We start from the raw sequence: 24522 nt of genomic DNA on the forward strand, positions 1-24522 counted from the left end.
CAATCAAGCAGATGCATTCCTTAAATGCCCATGATTAGCTCTCTCTCTCCCAATTAGCAGCAGAAGAATCACAGCTCTTGTACAAAGTGGCTGTGGAGACACCCATTAATTTCCATGGACTTAAATGTAAACAGGAATGAAAAGCTCCCGCTAACTTTCCGGGGAGGCTCGCTCTGTGCATGTACAYATGTGTGCTTGTGTGTCTTTGCCATCTAGAGAGGTACAGGAGGTTGCTCTCTGATTCTCCCTGGGACACAAGTGCTCATCTGCACAGCTACTGTCCCATTCACAACCCAAGTGCACATTTCGTAACACTGCTCCACTTCCTGGGGAGATTCTCATGTTTTTTATTTTATATCGGGTGGTGGAGGGGGAAGAGAATGACCGTCTTTGCACTCCCTGAGAAGCGCCGAACAGCAGGAGAGTCTCCAGYTTCCAAAAGACTCATCATCCCTCACCCACACCCTGCTCTGGCTGCAAAAAAAAAGGGGAGACGAGGACTATTCTGGGCTTCCAGTTGGTCCCAGGGGGAAAGACAGCACAAGAAGAGAGAAGAGAGAGAAGAGCAAAGTGCTGCAGATGATCGGTCAGGAATAAATGAAGCCCATCAGCCCAGGCRAGAGTCCGAAGCACGACTGCGCTACATAAATCATGATGGAATCAGCAATTGGCAGAGTAATTGGTGTTATTACWGTTGATGGAAAATTTCTGATGCTGCCCATGTTTTCTTTTGAAATACTACGCATTTAATTTGTCTGGTTTGCATGTAGCCGATTGCTCTTTTCTCCTTCTGGAGTTGATCAGGCCTGTGTCTACAGCCCGCAGCTTCGGGATTTGTTTCCCCAGCCCTGTCCACCTGCCATGAAAGGAAGGGACAGAGCTTAGCACTAACTAAGGAACAYAGGGAAAACACGTGGAGAGAAGCAGGCCTGAGTAGGAGCTTGAATCTTTYCATCTCTTCTTCCCGGGCCTTTAGGAGCTGAGCTCTATATCCAAGTCCTACACACACAGGCTGAACAGGGAACCTCAAATGCTATAATTTAAACACAGGGGTGAGAATTGCATCTGGCCATGTTAGTGGTTAAAGTAAAATCTCACATAAGCATGCTCATTCATATGCTTTAGCATATTTCTCATGCCATTCGATACAAGTTAATAACGACTGAGTTTGTGTGCTCAGGAAATGCTTTTCCCCCAGCTTGCTAGACTCTTTGGTCAAAGCATCCTCAGCCTTTGATTTGAAACCCTCTTCCAGAAAATTAGATGCTTGGTGGGGGTGGGAGAAAGAGAGTGTCAGGCAGCTGGCACAGGTCAATATAGACAGTGAAAATGCTGGCCAGAGGCATCAAAGCAGCACAAAAACATTAACCTGCAGAGCAATATGTGGGGTTGAGATTTTTTTTTCCCCCTTTTTATTTTCATCTGGAAGGGAAGCTTGGCATGGTGCTCAGACACATGTTTAGTTCTGCTTTTTATTTCCACTCAGCTCCCTAGGTCTGGTCCTCACCCTCTGATCTGAGCTTTGGAGGAAGGCCAGGTCTAGAAGCAGAAAGCCCTCGCTCAGCTGTGCAAAGGGCAGACAAGACTCCAGGCTGCACCTTCGTTCCCCTGGCTCTGCATCTCCCCTTGCAGTGGGAGCGTCAGGAATCCCATTTGCCCCACGGAGTTCATGTTTGCAATTGCTCTGGCTTCTTCCATTTGWAGTCTTTGCATCCAAGTGCAGCCCCTGTGAGCTTCACTCCCAAGGGTGTCGAGGACAGATGCTATCATCTGCTTCCTCCACCTGCTCCTCTTGAGAACTGCATCACCACGGACTCCCTTCACGGAGTCCCATGCAGCGGGACAGCAGGTCTCCTCCCTTACCAGGCAGTCACTTCCTAGCACAACATCTCGGAAGCAGTGGGAGCGTTTCTGAGCTTTGCCTGATTGATTCACTCAGTGGCTGACTTTGCCAGGACGCAGCCCACTTAGATTTACAGCTCGTCTGCAAGGAGAAYGGACCCTTGGGGAGCTCATCTGTCAAATACTCAGTCATTATGAAACACGGGCAGCTCTGCTCGGGGAGAGCCCCAGCACCAAAGGGAGAGGGCGATTGTCCCTCCTGGAAAAACAAAAGCTGAAGAAGGTGCTGGCAAAACCATCTRATACATGATGCAGCTTTCGTTCAACTCTTGTGTGCCTCAGTTTCCTCTGCACGGAAATGGGATGCAAAGCTCTCCCTCTGTTTATTAAGACAATGAGCTCGATGGTGATTTTAGATGGGATCTTGAGATGAAGAGCAGAGATTGTGCTTGCTCAGTAATGCAGGAAGGCATTTGGTCCTAACAAAATACCCCATTTGGAAGGACACTCCATGAATGCCACGTTTTACACTTTCTGCACGATATGCCCACTTTCACACACAGACAACACAGCACAAAGCTTGGGGCCAGTCCTCATTTGGGTAAAGATCCTGCAAGAACTTCCACCTCCAAGGTGCAAAATGGGGGAGAAGAAACTGAAAAGGAGAGGKGGAAAAACAGAGAATAGGCAGAAAAGGGGGGTTCCAGTGCAAAGAACAGCAGTAGAGAGTGCGCCAAGCTGGGCAAGCTTAAATAGATACGAGGGACCGAGACAACAGACAGGCAAGTTCAGCGCCGGGATGGATTTAGAGAAAATCCCTCTGGAAAGAGCCAAACAGTCATGAGATGACAGTGACAGGAGTGGAAGGAAAACACAGGAAGCCTCGTGCTGTTTGCTTATCTACCAAACAGGCATTTTTCCCCTACAGTTCGTCTCTGTCCCTCAGTGCTGAGCTCCGACAAAAAGACAGGGTAGACCTGTTCTCCCGGAACCAAGAGAGGGACACCTGGCTGCAATCCAGGCCCCCTGGGAGCCAACGGAAAGACTCCTGCTCGCTTCCCCCGGCTTTGGCACCGGCCGTGGGTTCGCACACCACGTTAGCCTGGGTAAAGAGTCCCATTGAAGATGCTGCATGCTCCCRGGATGACATTTCAGACCATCAAGGCCTGTTCTCAGCAGGGCTTTGAGCTGCTCCGYGACCACAACCCAACCACCTCAGTCGCTGTTTTCCGTTCCCTGAAACGGGTGTCGCTTCTCACCCTGCTTTGTGAAACACTGAGATTTACAGTCCGAAAGCACGACATAAAAACTAAGTATTGTCACATAAAGCGAGATGAAGCTATAAAAAGCATCCAAGGTAATGTGGGTGCCATTAAAATCTTGACACTGAGTGCCAGAAGTGGCTTAAATTTGCTGCAGTGCTCCCGCTGTTCCCTTTTATTAAGCGTGGGGACATATTGCCTTGCAGATAAACATTGTGATGTGATAAATGTCCAGAATTTAACGGGATACATTCTAATTGATGAAAATGGACCTTTCACTACTTTATGAATGCCTTATTCACATATATTAAAAAAAAATCTAAAAAGAATGTTTTCCCTAAGCAATTGCCAAGTAAGAGTATAAACACCTTTTGCTAACACACCTTCATCTTCTCTCCAAGACTGTCTCTGCAGGCGTTACACCCCTYGCAAACCTCGTCCAGCAGGATCACACAACCCTCCATAAAACCTGGGTGCGATTCGGGGCTGCTGCACAGACAGGCACCACGTCGCTTTTGTCTCACAGCTTCTTGACTCCCTCGGTGCACCCGCTGACTCCTGCCTTAAACATTTAAAGCCACAAATTCCCCGGGCCAGGAGCAATATTATATTTGCTTTATGATGCTCCTACTGTGACAAGAGCTTTTATAGACTGGCACAATGTCATCTTCTTAACTGTGGACATGCTGTTGACTAAAGGGGTCACACTGGTAGCTGGGGAACCTGTAATGTCTTTTATTTGCTCACAGGAAAGATCTGCTGGTAGTTCAAGTTTTTCCCTATGGCCCCGGCTTCGTGATGCTTTGATCCTGGCCACCTTCAAGAATAAAAGGGGAATTTAGCTCTTAAATGTGACTCAGTCATTGGTGTCTCTGTTAACACCATCAATAAAAGCATCGGTTTCTTTGTTACACAGGACAAGGCAGGGACRAGTGGAAACAGCAGCAGTACTAAAAAAATGAAACCCTTTCATTTAAAAAGGGCAAATATTCGTGTAAACAAATGAGAGGCTATTGATTTTTAATAACATATGCAGTTCTGTTATTCATTCATGAAGAGGGGTGAGGAGAAAATGTTCCAAGCCTTCAAAAAAAAATTTTTTTTAAGTAAGAGCAGAATTACACAATATGGTGTTTCAGCACGGCGAACACCTGCTGACAGTATGATTGCAAAACAGGACATTCTTGAGGCTGTAAGAAAATGGGCACAAAAACGAGAATCCTGTTATCAAGCAAAATATCTGGAGGCTGTGGTCGAGCGTGTGTTTTTTTCTCTTGACTTTTAAAAGCGTCACATGCTCAAATTCAAACAAGCAGATGGCTGCCAGAAATACTCTAATACCAGCAAGCTGCTTGCCTTGGACACATCAGTTTGGTGTCCTGGCCTCTTGACTCTCATATTGATTTTTATTTCATTTGGTTTTGATCCAAAGCAATTGGAGAGGATTTCAAAGTCACCAGTGACCTCTGAACTTCAATGATGGCATTTGGGGGCATTTTATCTCAAAGAGAAGATAAGGGCAGAAATGGCCACTCATTCATTCAGTGGGAAGAAAATACAATGACATCATTTGTGGTTTCAATTGCAGTAACTGAAGGGAGCTGCTGAGCCCATACAGAGCAGAGGTGATACTTCTGGAAGGGAAAAAATGTTGGAGGAGTATGCAGTCATATAGGTCCTTTTGTTGACATTACATTGTCACAGTCAATGGTGACTTCCTCTCCGACACTAYGATCTTGCACAATTGCAACCCTGGCTCTAAGTCATATTAGCTCCAGATGACTCAATGGCTGAATTTCTGTCCATACTCTCTCAGAGAGCATTTAGAAAGAGGTAGTGTTTAATATGRACCATTCATCATACAGCAAGCTTCAGTAGGTGCAGAGCATTGCATTGTGCTACTTTGTAACTCTGGCTGCTCTGAGATGGTCAAACCTGACCTTGATTTCTCCCAGTGGGATATAAAATGCACCTCTTCTTCCTTCCCAAGACACTGCCTTGAGTGACATCTTCCAGCTACTAAATAAAGAAGATGATCTGAAACTTCTGCATGGAGAACAAGCTTGATGCCCTCCCTGACACAGAGACCTCTCGCAGTGTGAGCAGAGGTCACCTGGAAGACCCAGCTGAGGTCAGTGAACACATACACTGCGTGGTTATGCCCAAGGAGATACCAACACCRTATCAGAGAGAACTTCAAAAGCAGACACTCCACAGCATACACTCCTCCCCCAAGGGAAGAAACACAACCATGGTTAGTTGTGTTGCTTCATACGCTATCTGAAGCCTCTCAGATGCTACGGTGACCGCGGAGCAATGGGAACCTAGTTACCAAGGTGAGTCACACAAGACGTACGTGGAGCCAGATCAGAATCAGCGTGGGTTTGGGTATTACTACTCTTTCTGATGTGTAGTCAGGAATGCTCTGATTATCGGMCGGATCTAAAGAAAAGGGAGCCACTGGGTGTTTGCAGTGTGTTCAGAGGGCTTAATGCACTGGTATGTAAGGGACTTTTTGTTGTAACCAGTCTGTTCCATTTGTACCTATTCAAATGCTGTTTTGTTATGGTTCTGCCTGATACCTTCTGTGAGCAGAACAATGAATTGACTGAATAAAGAAAGAGGTCACCTTTTTGAGGCAGTGTAAAGGATATCCATTTCTCCAGATTCCCTTTCTTCCCAGGGCATCAGTGATGAAAGCCTTTTCCTCCCACGTCTCGGTAGGGGCTCTCATGAACTCTTTCCAGCCATCTGAGGCTTCTGTTTTTACCCTTCCATCACCATCCTACATCTTTTCCCATATTCAGCAATGGGGCCTCAAGAGATACCACAGATAAATCTGCTCTCTGTGAAGACCTTAGAGCTGGCTCTCACCAAGAGCACCTTCACATGCCATTAGTTGATCCATGGAGAGTTATGACATGGTGGAGTTAGTCACTTTTCACAAATGGCTATGTTGCCCTGCGTATCCTCACTGAGGTTAAGGTCCACTTGTGTCCAGTCTACCTGCTCCCCAGAGCACACATTGTTCAAGTGACAATATGATCAGTGACAATATAATCAGTGACAATAATATCTCATAAGACAGCTACTGTTCACACGATAGTATTGCTCTATGAAAAGTGCTGTGCCAATTAATATTGGTGGCACAGAACTGAAATGCTGATTTAATTTATCTGTATCTAGTAAAACCTGGAAAGAGCTTATAGGAAATCACAGCTATGTCTTAGTTAATGAAATTCTGGGCTTCTTCTGGGAAGACTGACAATTGTAAAATGAATCTGCCAAACTTTCATTCATGGCTTCATTGTGAAGCCATTACAGATACAGCAAAGACCGCCAGACTCACAGGGATGGGTGTGAATGCACATGTAGAAATGCAAAGCACAACATTTTGTTCTTCCCCTCATTTCGACATAGCCTGAGGGCAGGAGAGGACAGCAAGGAACAAGCAATCTCCTAGAGCTGCCAGTACATCTCAGTGTTGCRGGGCTTTTTTCTCCTGACTGGTAACTTGAGTCTGAAGTGAACTCTCCAAGCCAATGAGTTATTGGTTTCACTGAYGTCTTTTCTCCTAACGCTTGGAGAAAGCAGGAGGAGGTCTCTGCTGGTCCCAGCTGGCAAGGGCCCCATCTAATGGGACCAGCGTCTCACCCTGTCCTTCCAATGACAACATATGAGGGCGTTTCTTGGACGTCTGGACTGCTACTCTGAGCAGAGAGGAAGACATTCAATTTAGAAAGGGAACCTCCTAATCATGGAACTATGTCCAGGATCCTTCCACCTAGGGATAAGAGCACTTCTTCACCTCAGAAAACACTATAGGTAAACATGTCTATATAGGTACAGATAAATATCTTGAAGATCATCAGCTGCACAGAAACTATAACAACCAGGTCGTAGTAGCATCTGACTTGTCCGACAGCCACAACTTTGACCTATCACACATTCTTTCTCTGTTTGGAAGGCGAAAAGAAAGATGTTTGGCACCCGTGATCTTTAGAAACACGGTGAATGAGGTGAGGATAAGCTCACGTCTCTCTGAAAAATCCCCAGATGCAGTTAGCCAGGGGATACCCTAGTTGATGAATCTTGATTTTACGGGCATTCTTGGAAGCTAACGCGCTGCACCTGGAAATCACTGATGCCTTGAATGAAGCTACATGCATCGTATCTGCAAGCCACATGTGCACCGACACCCTTGTGTCTATGTCCATGTCCATTATTGTAGAGGGAACAAGGATGTGCAGGAAACAGTGGGCCCCAAAGGGAAATGTGCTGCAGAGATTTAGAAGCCAGTCGCTCTGCAGGCAAAAATCAGGGTGCTAGCAAGTAATGACTGCAAAGTTTGATGCCTTGATTTCTGCTCTGTAGATYGATGCTAACAGGAATATTATATTTCCAGGGCATACTCAACTGACAGAACTATCGATTATTTGCTCTGTAGCAGCGCATTGATACTTGATAGCAAACTGGGACACCAAAACAATAAATGTGTAGCTGTTAACAAGCAACGCAGGGCATTGAGTTTCAGTGACACAACTGGGATATTACTTTCTTTGTCTAAAATGGAACATTTTTAACATGTCAAAAATATAATTTACTTATCTGACTTGCTGAAATACCTAGGGAAAATGCCTTCTTTGCAGAAACATACAGATTAAGGTCATGTTTCCAAATATGTGCCACATTCAATCAATAATTTCAGCTCCACTGCGACCAAACACTTGAGGTATTTGAAGGGAAAAGGTTTTGTTTGATATGTTTACACAAAACATTTCCGTTTATTACATCCGACCATCTTGTGAATGAACTGATTACAGCGAAAGAAAAGGTAGTGCAACATTTTATTTTGGTGGCAATAGTCAAAATTAGTTATTTTTTCCCCTAAGATTTTGATTCTGTGTAAAAAATAGATTGGAGAGGGCCAAACTGAGATAAAACTTTATTTATCTAATAAATGGCCTGCTTGTATTTAAAAGACATGGTGTGACGTACTTCCATGAGACATTTTATTACATCTAAGTTCACAGTTGTCTCCCGCAGACACATTTAACTATCAACCACCAAAATATTAAAATGAAATCATAGAGAATGTCAGAGTCATGCCTGGAAATGATTGAAATGGGAGCCCTATGGTGAGGGAGATTTTTTTTTTTTATGAAGAAAAATAACGGGTGGCACTCATTAAAGCCAGAAGAACAATTTGTTGACTTACAGCTCTTCATCTGAGCATAGAGAGGCAGGGAGGAAACTAATAAATATACAAGAGACACACCTGCACAGAGCATATATTGATGGAAAGACGCACGAGCTGGGCTATATGAAAGCAGCGCAGGGGGATCAGGATCATCCAAGAAAATCACTTATTTCCTCCCACTATTTCCCAGTCAGCTGTGCCACACTATGCACAAGAGGCAAAACTCTAAGAGCTGCACTGGCTGGAGGTCTACTGAGAAGACCTGGTGAAGTATTTCCCCTTATTCTGGCATGCCTTTCCAGTTAGCTATYGATGGAGTTTTACATCTAATTCTGCACTCCTTGCTGTCGCTGGCTGCCAGAGATGCCCAACGAAACAGAAATATGGTCTCTTCCAGGATAACAGTATGGTTGAATTTCTGCTATCAGCACTTTGGGTCTTGCCTGCACTTCTGGCCCATTTATAGGAGTCAGGACCTAGAAAGCCTGAATCAACCTGGGATGGTGCCCTCCTCTCTCCGTTGATGACTAATGGAGTTCAGGAGGATGGAGTTCAGTTTCTCAGCTGGGCCTGAGCCTCTCCAGCCACTAGTAAATTAAACATGCCCGGAAACGTTCCCAGGCACTGAGGCCAACTGGCACAGAACGGTTCCTATCTGTGCTAGCAACCCATGGCTTAGCTTCCCTAACACAGTGGCTAAATGCAAACAGCTTCCTGGGGTGARCCCTGATCCACGCTCTGGAATGATTTAGGAGTGTGCTAGTCGTCATGGTTCAAAAGAGTGCCAAGGACTGGACTAGTAGTTTGAGTATACCCAGCCACGCTCCTGTGCTGAGCAACATTCCCAGACACTGCTTAATTGGCCTAAAACAGATGTAGACTTAAGACACTTGGATGGCATAAATGTCCATCCTCCCCTTCTCCTGCCCAGGATCACCACTATCCAGTGATATGGAGAAAGTTGCATGGCTCTAAAATCGGTTATAACAATACTCTTCCACTGTTTCATATCACTCCTACTCAGTAAGAAAGTGGAGATTACTGCTGTCTGTACATTTTCACACCTACATACTCAACATATGAAGCTTAACACTTCAAGGCCCAAAATGGACATCCTGCCTCAAACAGCTACCATGCACTCCAACCACACGACATCGGAGGAACCYGCATCTCCATCCTATGTAGACTTCGCCACCAGCCAGGTGGCTCAGGGCAGGACGAGCCCATTTCCACAGTGCCTGTGCACTGTGGTGAACATTGACAGGAAGTGTGTACAGGCCGGGCACATCCTGCAGAAGGCCCAACAGTRCCAGTCATCTGTATCATGATGGAAAAGGAACCTCCATCTTCAAAGTATTTTGCTTGTGAGCCTCCCAGTCTCATCCATCAAAAAATCCCCATCACTTCCTAAGGGAAAGGTGATGGGAACAACATGTCAGGCACCTGGTGCATCCTCGCAATCCTTCCTTGGACACCTCTGTACCCTGGGCAGCTGCAGTTGAAAGCACCACGTGGGCTCCCTGTTTCAACATTTCTTTGCAGCTTCCTGACTCAGGGAGTGATAATGCCAGGAGGATGACTTAATGCCAGCAGCCTAATGTCTTATGATCCTATGATCTAGTGCAAAAGGTAGGAGGAGTGGGAAGCCCAGCAGGCACCTGATTGAAGAGGCTGGGGGAGATAACAGGAGCCAGTGTCCTGCTGTGCATTTTCTCCACCTCCATAACCTTCGTATTTTCAAAGAGCTTCCAGAAGGCTATGGCAGCTATTGTTCCGCAGACCCGGAGCACCAGCATCCCCACTTGCAGCCCCATCCGTTTGGGATTCGCACACTGCCAGGATTCCCTCCAGGCARCTAATGAGCTCTTTGGGCTTCTGCTCTGAACATAACATGACACCACGTAACTCAGACACCCGTGTGCAAAGAGGTACCCAAGCAGCACAAGCTGGTGTCTGCATGCTCATGTGCACCTGAAGCCACTTAGAGCAGGATGCACAAGCATCAGTGTGTCCGTCCTCAACAGAAGTGGTCCTGGCAGCCAAAACTGAGCACAACTACTACTGAAGTGCAGATTTGGCAATGAAAGAAAGCTCTTTTTCCCTCATTTTTCAAGGGGACTGAAGATGCATATTGATCATTAAGGTAAAGAGGATGTTTATTTGAACCTACAACAAAGTTTAAGGAAGAATCCTGCTTAGGCAGGTGGGCAAAGTCAGTGCAAAAGGTAGCCTGGCTTCTGCTTGGCAGGATTTGAGATTCCATAAAAAAACATTCCTATGATCAKGGCTGTGCAGTTTTTAAAGCATATATTTTCTCTAAATAGTGTTCAGACAGGTTTAAATATCCTTGTTACTATCAGAAAAATGCTACAGAGACATTTCCATKTCAGCATTTCCCTTCCTAATCAAATATCCATATTCACCACATGCATCCCTTGGATTCAGGGACTGCAGCTCCCCTGCAGTCCAAGGAGTCRGGGTCCATTTTGTGCAGAGCTTCCTGCCAAAACGAGGTGATCAGTGCCACAAAATATTGCAATGTCACCCACAGCCCCAATAGAAAGAGGAGGATAGCCGAGCACCRGGGAGAAACCACAGGCTGCAGTTTCCAAACGGAGCTGGCAAACTCAACCGCGTTTGGGTTGCCCGTGTCAGTAATTCACCTCCCTGTTTGAAAATCATCCTCCAGGCTCCGGTGATTAACCACCTTGAATATACCAAAGGAGGATATTCACAGGAAGGCTCTCACGATAAAAAGGCTATTCCTGGACCTCTTTCCATCACATCATAATCTGTCCACTAATATAGCTTGAGATCTCAGCTGATCAAAAGGTCATAAGATGCTGCTGCTAAGTATCATTCTGCCCCTGCTCAGTCGCAGGCTTTTTCACTCCCGTACAGCATCCAGAGAAATGCAATAGAAGCAGCCTTCAAATCTATTTGTATAATAGATGAAGCCTTTGCTATATGGCATTTATCTTCCTTCAGGGAGTGACATCTGATAAATAAATCGCTAGTTCTTGGTGAATTTAAATAAAAGGAAGGCAAATCATATCCCTGCACACTGTGAATACATGATCACAGAGAGACTAGAGTTCTCGCGGTCCTGACATTTCTTTTGGTGCAGAACCTGTGAAGTCCTCGCCATCCTCTAGATTTACCAAAATCAAGGGGGCTCAGACCTATGAGGACATTAATGAGTGCGTGGTGATACAGTGAAATGCTCTATATTTACTTCCTTTTTTTTTTTTTTAAGTTAGCAAACCCAGCAAACACGAGAATTATTTAATAATAGGACAAATATAATGAAAAAAAATGAGCGGTCTAGCAAATTGTGGGCTATGACTTGTGATGAGGAACACAAGGGTAGACCACTTGCAAACACTGTGAGGTGGATGAGAGGAAAAAAAAATCCACTGAATTGCATCCTAGCAGACACCTTCCCTTTGGCCCTGAGGGAAGGACTTCAACAGGTCAGGTTTATACTCCAGTATCACTGAGTCCATCAGCAATTGCAGTGGGTCCATCCTTCTGGATGGCTGGGAAAAGTCCAACTGCACTGGGTCCCCTGAACACCCGAGGACTGCCAAAACCCCACTAGACACCTCAGTTCTTCCTCAATTCCCCCTCTTTTTTTTTTATTCCCAGATGCAGAGCTCTGTACTTTAACTGCAACTGGCAGTCGTTTTGCTACTCTCCTGGCTTTCAAAGCTGAGAGCCATCAAAGATTAGCTGGAAAATCATGACTATTTTTCCCTAAGAAGCAGCAGTGGTAATAGGCTTCAGGAAAAATCCTCCTAAATGCAAGTGATAAGCGTAGACTGTGTGAAGGCTGACAGGTCTGATTATAATTATCACTGCGAGGGGACCAGCGCTAACCTCCCTTCTGGAAGGCAGTGACAATTCCTGGAAGGGAACAGGCAAGTAAATTATCATAAACAAAATCACTGTGTGGGGAACTGGCTTTTTGCTGGGAAACTAAATAAGGCCTCTGATCTAGCGGGGGGAGAAAAAGGGGGAAAAAAGGAAAAAGAAAAAAAAAAAAAAGACCTTCAAGCAATCATTAAAGTTTGTCCCAACAGAAAATGGCATACAATTATATGCTTAAGTTTTGCTGACTTTGGGGATGCTGGGAGTAAAAGAATGAGGCCGGACAACACATGGTTTGGAGAGGAATTCTGGAATAAAGGATCCATTTCTGTATCCATGTTTAAAACATTAGGCATTCTTTTTCCCCCCATAAAATAAAATGAACAGAAAGCCCTGGAAAGCATGTTGGTCCAGACTGAGCTAAATATTCAAAAGCTAGACGTAACTAAAACAACCTCGCACCAAACTTTCCCCCTTCCTTCACATCCTAAGAGGAAGAAATCCAAACAAAACCAGCACAGACCTCTCTCTATTTTATCTGCACATGAACCGAAACACAGTAACATTAGCTTTTTAACAGGCTTTCGAAGAATCCTGCATTGCCTAGGTGATACCTCTTCAAGATCAGCCTATGCTAAGCTTCACAGGACTTTCTCTGGCATCATTATGGTTTTTATTTCTTTTTTTTTTTTTTTTTTTTCCTTAGGCTGCTTGTTGCTTTGGCGTTTCTCCTCCTATTTCCATTGGAAACTTGGAAATCAAGAAACTTGTGCAATCTGGAATAAGGCTCTCAGCCCAGGAGCTTCTGCTTTCTGAACAAAGGGAACCAGAGAGTGTCTTCTTAATAGGGGGTGATGCTGAGTGAAGATAGTGAAGATGAAGAGGAGAAGAGGAGAGCCTTCAGAGTCAAAGGCACTTCCAGGCGTTCTCGTTATATCTCAATGCAGAGAAGCAAATACATTGTGCAAGGAGACATATGGAATCTCACTACGGAAATGGCCTATTTAAGGCTACTACTTCCTAAYTAGGTCCTGGCGTCAGGAGGTTGGTAACAATTATTCACACATAGATCATTTGGATACAATACAAACTCTTCTAAAAAATAAAGCCATCCTAATGGCATGCGTTACAGAAGATGTCCTGTTCAGCTTGATCTTCCCAGACCCTTTCACTCTTGGAATACCAACTGCACACCCTAAATTTTGTGCCAACTGCCGCAGTAATGGATTTGGAGTGAGGAAGGGAAGGAAGGGAAACATTCACAGTCTTCACCTCTGGTCTTACCTTGCTCACGGATTTCGGCACTGGATTCTGCACGGGGAACCCACACTCTCTTCCCAAGTTCTTCATCTGATTCTGCAGCCATGCCCAGAGAAAAGAGAAAAGAGAGAGTCTCGGTTAGGAAAGCAGAAAACAATCACAAGCAGCCGAAGGTTTTTTTCTGCCTTTTGCCATTGCATCCCTTTGTCCTCCTTCTCAACTCCAGCATGTTCACCCTTATCTGACAAGGAAGCGGTGCCGATGTTGGCACCCGTCTGCCTCCCTTTTGGAAGGTCCCCCCAGGCTCTCCATGAGGTTTCTCCTCCCTCATAGCAGTGGCAGAGAGAGGACCATGGCACAGGGAGCTGAGTCATGCATTCCCATGACAACTCACTCCGGAAAAGCTTGGGAAGAGCAGGAAGGTACCACATGATGCCAACTCGTCTGTTTTGTTTAAGACTCAAAGTCCAGGATTACTGCATTGCAAAAACCACTTAAGACMAGGTATGTGGCAGTGATTCAGCATCACGACTGTGGCAAATCCACCCTGCCCTTTGCTCCAGCCKTTCTGGTATGAAAACAAGATCTTTGCCTCACCCATCCTCCCTTCCCACCTCCCTTCGCTGCATTGTCTACCTTTCTGAGCCCTTCGCACAAAGGTGAAATATTTTACATTTTCACCTGTGCTGATGCAGATCAGATAGTGTTTGCTTTGCTTTGCTTTTCACTGGTTTTGCCCAAGGCGTTCTTTTAAGCAGCAGCCTGTGCAAAGATAATAGGTGGCATGATGCTCTGCAACTGGAATCAGCAACAAATCAGCCATCTGCCACTCCAGGGGTCTGAGATTAACCCAGCTACTGGACCGTGACTGAAAAGCATTTGCACATTTAGATTACAGAAATTTGAGGCCATCGGTCCAATAAATAAATAAATAAATAGATAGATAGGAGTGGGGAAAGGCTAGGAAGAATATGGCCTTCCAAGACTTTTCCAGATTAACCCTTGCAGACACTAGTCATCTCATACCAATCCAGAACAGGCAACATTTCTCATTACATAGTGCTAAAAGGAAGAAAGGTCTAAAGTAAGCGACTTGAGATTCATCAGATATCACACTTGAGAGAAAAACACCCCAAAATACCTATTTGCTATGTGGAGAAAGAGAGACAAAGATAGTCAGCTGCAGTCAGTATGTTACAACACTCACTAGGAAATATGTCCATGCTGTCTAGATGGCTCACTTGGACTGCTCAGAGTACAAGAGAAGCATCTTCATCCCAAAATGAAGAGGTATCTCCCCATGGTTTGGACCAAAGGCATACAGAAGTCACCTTACTCCCAAGTGTCCTTTCAAAGACATCAAGGAAATGAAAGGAAGCTGGTTTCTGAAACTGCAACTTGTAGGAAGGTGACTTCATGTGCTGTCCTCAGTCTACCTTCTTGGACAACAAGCAATGTAAGGCTCCTTTGCTGGAGGCTGGAGGCTGGAGCTGGAGGCTGGAGGCTGGAGGCCTTTACCTTCATATTTCAGATCCTCATTGTAATTTTGTGGGGGGATTATTATTTGGTCAGTGGAGTATTAAGAGGCTTAAATCAGCAGTAAATACCAGTTGGCTCCACATCTGAAAGGGTGAACCGCACCCCGCGCAGGTGCGCGAGGATGGCAGGGTCTCTGCTCCCTTTGATGTGGCCTTCGATGCCCACGGCTGGCACTCACTTTGGTGGCTGGCATTCAGTGGGCAGGGAGCTTGGGTTAAAAAGAGGAGGTTGAGAGGCAACAGCGGTCAAAACCTTCAGCAAAGAGTTTCTGGGAAATTCGGGCAAGGTCTGCATGGTGTRCCCAAGGTGAGGACAGCAGCTCATCTCGGCATGTCCAGGGATGGAGCTGCAAAGCAGCAACAAGCACACGTGTGTGTGCACACAAACACGAGCTCTCTATTCGCTATGAGGGGTGGGAGCTGCTGGAAGGTCCTGTGGTGTCATGAAGATTACTCCGAGTTATGTGACCAACCCTCTCATGGACATTTGCCATGATTCTCTCAATCTCCCCACGGTTTCTCAGGCTGAGCACTTTGTATCTCTCCCTTCTGACACAGCAAGAAGAGCGGGAAGAGGCAAGAGCATCTCCTCTCCCAGCTACAGCTACTACTGTTCTAAATATACCCTAGGTTTTCAGGTGAGAGAGAGGTTGGAGGGGTCACAGCATCCCTGGGGCCACAAACTGGGCCAAGCTGCCAGCTTGTGAATCCCGGCGAGCTAATGAGGCCTCTGCCAGGCTCAGAAAAAGGTCTCCTTGAACTGACCTGAGGAAGCTGATAAAGCAGCACCTGGACCTGTGCTCAGACTCCAAAGTGAGGATTTTCTCTCTCATCCTCAGTCTCCAATCTATGTAAAGCTTTAAGCTCTGATGTGATGCGGGAAGAAGCGTGTGGAAGGGGCCAGGAGGGAGCTTGGCATTCACCTCCAAGTCCTGCATTCCCACTTGCTGGTGCTGGTGGAGGTATTAAAATGGGAAGCCCCTCTCCAAAACAAAAAACACAAATTTAAAACAAAAATTGTATCTTTGATGCTATAGCCAGGATGAAGTGAAGGGAAGAGAGGACCACCACGGTGCAAAACGGAATAATCACAGCAAAACGCCAGCCCCTGTGAAATAATCAGCCTTGTGCATCGCTGTCAAATCCTCAGCCATAAATATATATATAAATAAAATAATACATATGTGTGTGTAATATATATATATTTTTCTTTTTCCAGGCAGGCTGTTGAGGAAAAGAGCTTTTTGCAATGCAGAGCGYGGCCACCGGTGCCCCCTCCCGCGGCGCGCGGGCAGGGAAGGGAACAGGGCGCCCGCTGCGCTGCACCTTGCCGAGCTCCCTGYGTCCTCCAAGTCACCTTGCATCAGGCTCCGGAGCCACGAGAGCAGCCTGCTGGATACAGAGAGAGGAGGAGGAGGAGGAGGACAGCGGGAAGGCGGGGTAGGAGTGGCCACAGGAAAGCAATCAGAAAACTCCCTAGGAATCAAATCTTCCCTTCCTCCATTAGGAAGGGGGGAAAAAAATAAAAATAAATTCYCTTCCCAATGCGGAGACAGAGGGAAGCGTGGGCAGGGGCTCAGCATGCCACCCTCCTTCTCCATTACTTGCGTTTAATCTGTAAGATTTTTAATCAGCATTTCTGACCAGGTGGCTTTGCTGCAGTAGCCACTTAGGACACAGGCGGAGAGGGGTTGAAGGCCTCCTCCTGCCTTCCTCTTCCTCCTCTCGCCCCTTCCCCAAGCAACGCCTGGCGCGGCAGGTCTAAGTATCCCATGGGACAGATGTCTCTAGGCACCTTAAGGTTTGCAGCGTCAAAAGCGAGGGGTGCAAGGCTGGGGTGCAAAGTGGGTTGCAGAAGCAGGTGAGACAGCGGCGACACTCGACACACCCAGGCGGATTTCGGTCRGTGCCAAGTTACCCAGCGGGAGCCCCTGTCCCCATCCTGGAATCCCTAAACACGGGTGCCCGGCTCGGGCGAAGGGCGCGCGGAGCTGGCGCTCCAAGGCGGCCCCAGGGCCGGAGCCATCGGCATTCCCAGCACGTTCCTCGAGAGCCGGCCTGGTGCAAAGCACGAGCGCAGCGCGGAACGCCGCTCGCGAGGTGCTGCTGCTGCGGCTGCTGCTGCGGCGCCTTCTTGGCACCGGTTCAGCTTTTTGTCTTCCCTTCCCCTCCGAGCACCCAGCGGCAGGAGGAGGAGGAAGGATAAAAGAAAAGCAAACGCAATGAAAGAAAACGGCCCTCTGTGCTTCAGTGTAACCCCCCGCCTCGCCTCCTTCCCCCTGCACCCTCCCAAGCAAATTCCCCCAGCAAACATAAATCTCTCGCCACCTCTGCAGCAGCCAGGTCGTAGCCTCCTTCCCCCTCCCGCCACCCCCTCCATCGCTCTCGCCTTTGTGCTCCACTAAATTTTTCCAGCCAAGCGTTGCAACCTTCCTCCTTACCCTCAGCTTACTCCTCCACCTCCTCCCACTGCATGTAAATATATATATATATTTATTATTATCATTAATAATAATGATGATGATGCGTTTGCCAGTGTGCTGGCACCTCTGCCTAGCAGGGAGCCACCCCGAGCCCCGTGCGAAGCCCCCGAGGCTCCGGGGCGAAGGCAGCCGCACGGGACACGTTTCATGGTCATCCCTCAGCATCTCCCCATGCATAAACTTCCTGCCAGGCACCCGGAGTCCAGCTCGGGCTGGCGGGTGCGGGTGACAAAGACAGGCGGAATAAAGAGGAAGGAAGGATATATATATTTTTTTCTTTTTTAAGGAACCCCCACACAGGGCATTTCCACCAACTCCCATTCAGTCTGTTATGCCAGCGACCAGCTGCCAGTTCCCGCCTGGCACCAGCTTTGATTTGTTTTTCTCTCCTCTCCAAATCCTCCCTCTCCCCAGTATTTATCCCCTTCCTGCTGTTTCATCTCTCTTTTATTTTATTATTTCCCCTGTTCTTCCTCTTACCTTGTCTGGGCGATTCCCTCCCACTCCCAAAACCAAATGCCAAGCAACACATGTGGGAATGGCAGCACCTCAAGTAAAGGGACAGAAACGTGTTGCAACACTCAGTAGACCCAGAGGAGGAAAAAAATATATATAWAAAAAAAGATGTGGCACAACATATGTACCCTTTTCTCCAAAAGAGGGATAAATAGAGGGATGCGCTGCAAGACAGCAACATGGAGGGAGGAGGAAGGTTTGGTTGGGCAAGGGGAGGTGGAGGTGACACGTGTTCTCCTTGTCTGGGCAAGGATCCTGGAGGGCAACCTGCAGCCAGCGCCATGACTCCACTTCAACTGCAGCTTGAAACACTGACACGTGTATGGGGGAACGAAATGGAGCCCGCTTGGCCCCTGGAGGAAAGACAGGTTTGAAAAAAWAYATATTTGTGTGTATATATATGTATAAATAAATATAAATATATTAAATGCTGGAGATGGCCTGGGATGGAAAGGCAAGAGGACTCCTTGGTGGAAGGAGAACTCCTTGGAAGCCAGCGGAGCTGGATGGTTGCAACCAGATGGCTACGTGCCATGCACCAGGCCCACCACTCCTTCCAGCAATGTTTCCCCAGAAATAAAAACCTCGCCCAGTTCTTGCCTTTATAGGAGGTGCGGGGCACTTGGGGAAGAGCAGAGCAATGGGCTAGAGAGCGGGGTCACGGCGGCGGCCCCCAGGCAGACAGACAGCATGCTCGGGGTGGTACAGACAAAACAGCAGTGTCCCGAGCAGCTGCCTCATATGTATCTTGGCAAAGCCCGGCCTGGCGGCGGATGAAGCGGAATCCGCAGGCTGCAGTCGTAAACCCGTCAGCCCTGGCAACTCCGGCTCCCCCGGGCTGCTCGCACAGGGCTGGCRGGGACCGGGGTGCAGGGTGACTGCGGGGGGGCTGATCCTGCGGCCGTGGGTGCTGCACGGGGCAGAGCGCATGACCCGACCCATTATGGGATGAGTGTGGAGCACTTGGACCGAATCTTGSGCACGAGCCCTTGGGGGCACCTCCTCCATGAGGACTTGTCACCCTTAGGGGCACGTCCACCACAGGGACTTGTCGCCTGCTTGGGGCTCGAGGCACAGGGCTGCTGTGGTGACCCACACTGTGGATGCCATGGGCTGTGCAGTAGAAAGGTTGGGTCCTGTGGGGCTGAGTCCAGGGGGAAGGAGCAATAACCACACTGGGCAACCAAATGAGGTTGAGGTCTTCAAAACCCGCCTGGATGCCACCCTGTGCCACAYGCTCTAGGTGTGCCTGCTTAAGCAGGAAGGTTGGACTAGATGATCTCTAGAGGTCCCTTCCAACCTTGAATATTCTGTGATTCTCTGAAATCCCTCCTTCTGGCTGCTGACTTTGCTATCCAAGGCCTTCTCCCTAGGAATATCATCCAGTGCTGGCAATGCTTAATTAACCTCAACGTCTGCTCCCCAGAAGAAGCCACTTCCTTCCCTGGTAACCATCAGAGTCCAAATCTTCCCTCCTATCCCATTCATACAACGTTTTCCTCTCTTTGCTCATCTGCCCTTCTCTCCAACCTTGAGGAGCCAGTGCCTGGCAAGGAGGACACAGTCCCTCTAGGTACATTCGTGGCAAAGYAGACCCAGAAGGACCCTAGAGAGAAGCGTCCCTGCCCAGAGGTATCTGTAGTTCACCACAGGACTCCCAGAGAGAAGGCACTTGCAGCTCCTTGGAGCTAGAAGGCACTATAAATAAAAGATATTACAGACTAACAAGTTCTCGGTTGCAAACTGGAGTGGGAAAGAATATTTTAGCATCCTCTTTCCAAGCACATTAACTCTTGGCAGTCACGATCACTCAGGTCTTTAGAGCCGATAATTTCACACAATATGCGGCGCATTGCGTCCGCACACGCTCCCTCTCCTGCTGTAACARCTCCAAAGCCTCCGCTGACCTGTGCTAGAGCCCCCATGGGCAGCCAGCATCCAAATATTGTATCCCTCTGGGGGGCTATGACAGTAAACATACACTCTGTCGTGATCCTTTCCAGGAAACATCCAGGCCCCTGTAAACGAGTAGAGATTTAAAATAATAATAACAATAAAAWGAAATCCACTGGCTTCTGATGCCTTGGCGGCCGGAGTGAGCGAGCGCTTTGGATCGATCTGGGTTGCTTTAGCGCGGTGACCCGGCGCCGCGCTCCGCCGCGCAGAGCGCAGGTCCCAGCTGCGGGGCTAAACGCTCGCCGACATGGGGCTGGCGTCTCCGTCGCTGCCACCAGTGCTGGGAAGGGCCCTCGGTCCCTGGGAAGAGGGTGAAATCCAACAAAATGYGGGAATGAAGCTGTCTTGACGTGCGCTGTTGGGCTGAAGGCGGGAGGATCTCTGGTGACAGAGGCAAGGGGAACTTTAGCACCTTCTCCTTTTGCCTTCCCCACCAGCGAGCAGACCTTGCTCAACAGGCCATTAAAACGTTATAGACGAGTAAAAGCTCCTGATCTTCAGATGCCTCCGAGCTGCCTCCGCACGCGCACAAGCGTGCRGGGGGAAATGGCTATTAGTGACGGGTGAGCTCCAAAAGGCTCAGCAGTTTGTTTTGGACAAGGATATACACATGCAGATGCTTATCTAAAGCCCTCGGCCTTCAGAGCAGGGCTGGGAATGTCTTGAGAACAGACCCTCCTCCCATGACTTCCAGTATCTCTCAGAGTAGTCGCTCATGCCAAAAATACCATGAAAACAGCTTTCTTCTTCTTCTTTCATGCAGTGTTTTTCGGGCTCTTCTGCTTCTGGTTCCAAGCAAAACCTAAAACCGCAAAGCCTTTGACTAAAAGGTTGGACTGTGCTTATTTAATTTCAAGCAATCCTGGTTCTCATGACTGCACACATACGGGGGAAATAAGGAAAAAAATGATCTTGCCATTCTATGGAAAACTTTAAAAGAGAAGAAAACTCCCTGCAAACTGGCAGAAAAATAAACCGGCTTCCCTAAGAGAAGTCTGAAAGCCTTGATTTCTCTCATCTTAAGTAGACTACTTATCCGTAAGCTGCCTATTCTTGCTGTACGTAACATGCAGGATCACAGCATTTCCAGTTAAAATGAGCCTGTTAGCCTTGGGTGGTTATTAGTCTGTAAATACTGTTGAATCAATAAACAAACTGAAGTCTTTGAAGAGACACTTGCCCCCCACCCCAATCTTAAAATCCATCACATCTGCAGTGGCCGCAATTTGACGGAGGAGGAAGGGAGGAAACAGTCTGTGCGCAATATGATGCCCTTCAGTTTTCTTAAATCGGAGCGTAATTGAGGTAAAATAGCCCGGAGATGGTGCTGTTGGGATGAAAGCAGTATGTTTTGCTTAAGTCTTCTAGACAAACAGAGTTTTTCCAGGGCTGGTTTTGATCTCTTGCCGGATTTATAGCAGGATATCTCAAGCAGCGTTGCTCCTGGCTTATGACTGTTTAAGTCGGATCAGAATTGGGCCAATGTGTGTGGTATTAAGGATGCTGTCGGATATCCTATGTCCCTGGACTATTCACCCCAAGAATAACACCCAAAGAATAACAACAGCACATACATTACCTGGATGGATCCTCAACAACGAACGAATGGTCTTCAAGAATTTTGAAGACCAGGTGGCATTTCCTCCCAATTCTCAAGTCTTTAGCTGGTACAGATCAGGATAACTCTGCCCAAGTTGGTTGAGATGAGTAATGAAGTCAATGGAAAAGATCTGGCCTACAGTTTTTACTAAAGAGACTTGAAAAGCAAAGGTTTGATCTTTCAAACAGCACAGCACAGTAGGCGCACTTATTTACCATTTAGCTGTTTTCTCATTGAAGTTTATGGCTCTTGTTATAGGTAATCCAGAGGTCCGGCTACATCCAGAAGGCCCCATTCTTGTTGGTGTGCACATGTGTATTGGGAGCAGTTCAGTTACCCTGTCACATGCTGTGTGCTCTTAACCAGATCAATTCATCATGTCCCACTAAGAGCTGCAGGATGCTGACCATGTATTGAAAACCTGTCTCTTGTTTAGCTCCTTAATTTAGGTGGCAGGAGGGAGGAATGGCTTGAACTTTTGGCTTCAAAGAAAGGAAAAAAAAGAAAAATTTGGACCTTTTCAAGAGTGCTCAACAGTTGAGAAATCTGGTGTTGAGCTTTTTCAAGAAAGTGGCCCAATCTCTCTGGCTCCAAGACCATTCTCCACCTATGGCTAACACATGGATTGATACTTCCATGCAGGAAGCACTGAAGGGGGACTGAAGTTCCTGTTCATTCATGCTGTTTACAGGTCCCCCAAGACTCCAGGCTCCAGCTACGATTTCACACGATGCTTTGCAGGTGCACGGCCCCTATGCCAAAATGGGTTGTAAATCAGAGCAGAGGAGGAACGCGCTCCAGTAACGCGTGTTTGCAGAAGCAGCCATTGGAAAGGGTTGTCAACTAGGTTCATTTTACAGGTCATTTCAGAAATCACAGATTTCTTAGGAAATCTTAGAATTAGAATCTTAGAAAATCTTAGAAAAATCTTAGAAATCTTAGGATCATTCCAGTTGCTTTGCCAGAGATTAGATACGGCGTGAACTCGTCTCCAATCTCCATGACTGGTTTTCACAAGTAGGAATTCTCATACCTCCCTGGACAGATGGCTGGTCCTATTACTTCCTGTGTTGGATTTCCTATCGAGGCTGAGAGCAAATCCATGTTCAAGCTGAAAGTAAACAGCCTCCGAATTCACAAGGCATTATTTCTAACTGCCAGAGCACTCGCCGTGTACGCTGCAGATGTCAAATAGACAGTTTCCCACTGCACTAAGCCTAGACACGGAACCAAGTCACACAGTAAAACCTTCTGTCCATCCCCAAAATCCACCCCCTGAAAAATTTTCTTTACTCAGTGAAGTTGCAGGGCTGGAGCCTCAGACAGAGCAAATTAATACATATTTGTCCTAATTTGAATAGAGCTGGACCAATTTATACCAGATGAGGACATTGCTTAGTGGGAAAGGGCTACGTGCTACTTTTTAATATTGCGGTTTCCAGGAATAAAAAAAAAAAAAGTGTATTTTAAAGAGGAAAGAGCACTAAGTAAGTTTTTGTTTATCTCTTGGATTTTCTTAGGCTTAATTTCCAAAGAAACCTATCACAGCGCTTGGCCCAAAAGGATCAGGCTTTACAGAAAAATGCATATGAATAACATAGCTTACAAATATAAATAGCACTGCTTACACAACTTATTTTGACTCCCGGTACCTTCCGCAACGCYAACAAAAAGTTAGCTAGAAGCCCGAGGACGACTTCACTGCGGTACTGCAGGAAATGCAGAAAGTGGAAAGGGCTGAATAAATCAGCCTCTTTTTCCTTGCCAGCTGAACGGASAGGAGGAAAAAACACCCAACCAAACATTTTCGCTGTACTCTGCTAGGGTAAGCCGGCAATTAGCAATACTTTGTCTGCTGATTGAGCCTTCCATCTGAGGATCTTGAAACACTTTGCAAACACTAATGAATTAAGCTTCTTAATGCTCCCTGTGAGACAGAGGCTCCTATCGCGTCCGTGCAGCCGGGCGAAGGCAGCGCGAGCTCAACAAGGGTTGGCAACTGGCAAGGTGGATGCCCAAAACCACGCGGTGGAGCTGGATCAGGTGGTGGCCTATGCTGAAACTTGGGGTCATTGCTTAGGGTTGCCCATGCGCCCTCATTTCTGAAATTTAAAAACTTGAATTTCTCTCTGGACGGAGGTCTCACTTCCTTACTGGTCAACAGAAACYGCATAAATTCATGTCCTCAGGGGAAATATTCATGAACCTGGTCCCTAAGAGAGCAGAAGACACCACATTGATCCTCTGGACATGGCAAAAACTAAAGGAAATTGGAGGTTCTTTCGTCCTGCATAATTTTTTAATTCCTTCACTGATTCTGGGCAAAACAACAGAGGAGCCTGCGGTAGTCCCTTTTGTTTTATTTGCATTTTTTCATGCCCTTATCTGTTGGGTTTGCAGAAGAAAGGACTGCTAGACAGAGGAAACTTCAAGGAATTTTACAGAAAACCCGAAAGTTTTGCTTCTAACAACTAGCAGGAATGCTCAGATCCTAGACATCCCTTAGGATAAAATATGCCTTGACCAGACAAGCTTTGTTTTTTTATTTATTTATTTTCCCCCAAAGCATAGTCTCATTGATTTAAGAGCAGCTAATGCCTAGTACCTATCTGAAGCATTTTTCCTCATAACCCTTATCCAAAAGCATGGCAATCAGACAATTTCCATGATGATTCTTCCATCTAAAAATACACACTGCCCCTCTTTTCAATTTATCACCGAGCTAGTCAGCCTGTTTATTGTTGAAGTTTTGCCCATTTAATAGTGCACTTAGGAAAGCTTAATACAAACATTGACCAATTCATCGCTGTCACAAAAAGAAAAGCCTTAGAAATCATTCACCTAAGTAGGAGTCAAGAGCAAGAGTCTCTTATTTAGAGATCAGTCAATAAGAAACAATGTTCGGGAAGCTATTCTAAGCAGACTGATTTTAAAAAAGAAAGGAAAAGGGAAAAAACAACCTCTTTTCTTCCACAGAGAGAAACTGAGGAGAAGA

At 46.8% G+C, this 24522-nt stretch overlaps 1 protein-coding gene across 2 annotated transcripts in view; it reads right to left on the minus strand.

The window, feature by feature from the left end:
* SETBP1 (SET binding protein 1) overlaps positions 1-24522 on the minus strand; it is a 235594-nt gene that overhangs the window by 112854 nt on the left and 98218 nt on the right. For both annotated transcript variants that reach the window (XM_026040029.1, XM_026040021.1), the window contains one exon: positions 13459-13530. In XM_026040029.1, coding sequence (XP_025895814.1) covers positions 13459-13530 — 72 coding nt within the window. The remainder of the gene's footprint in view (positions 1-13458; positions 13531-24522) is intronic.

Source organism: Nothoprocta perdicaria, unplaced genomic scaffold (assembly GCF_003342845.1).
Source record: "Nothoprocta perdicaria isolate Ctin4 unplaced genomic scaffold, notPer1 scaffold_10, whole genome shotgun sequence".
NCBI classification, from domain to species: domain Eukaryota; kingdom Metazoa; phylum Chordata; class Aves; order Tinamiformes; family Tinamidae; genus Nothoprocta; species Nothoprocta perdicaria.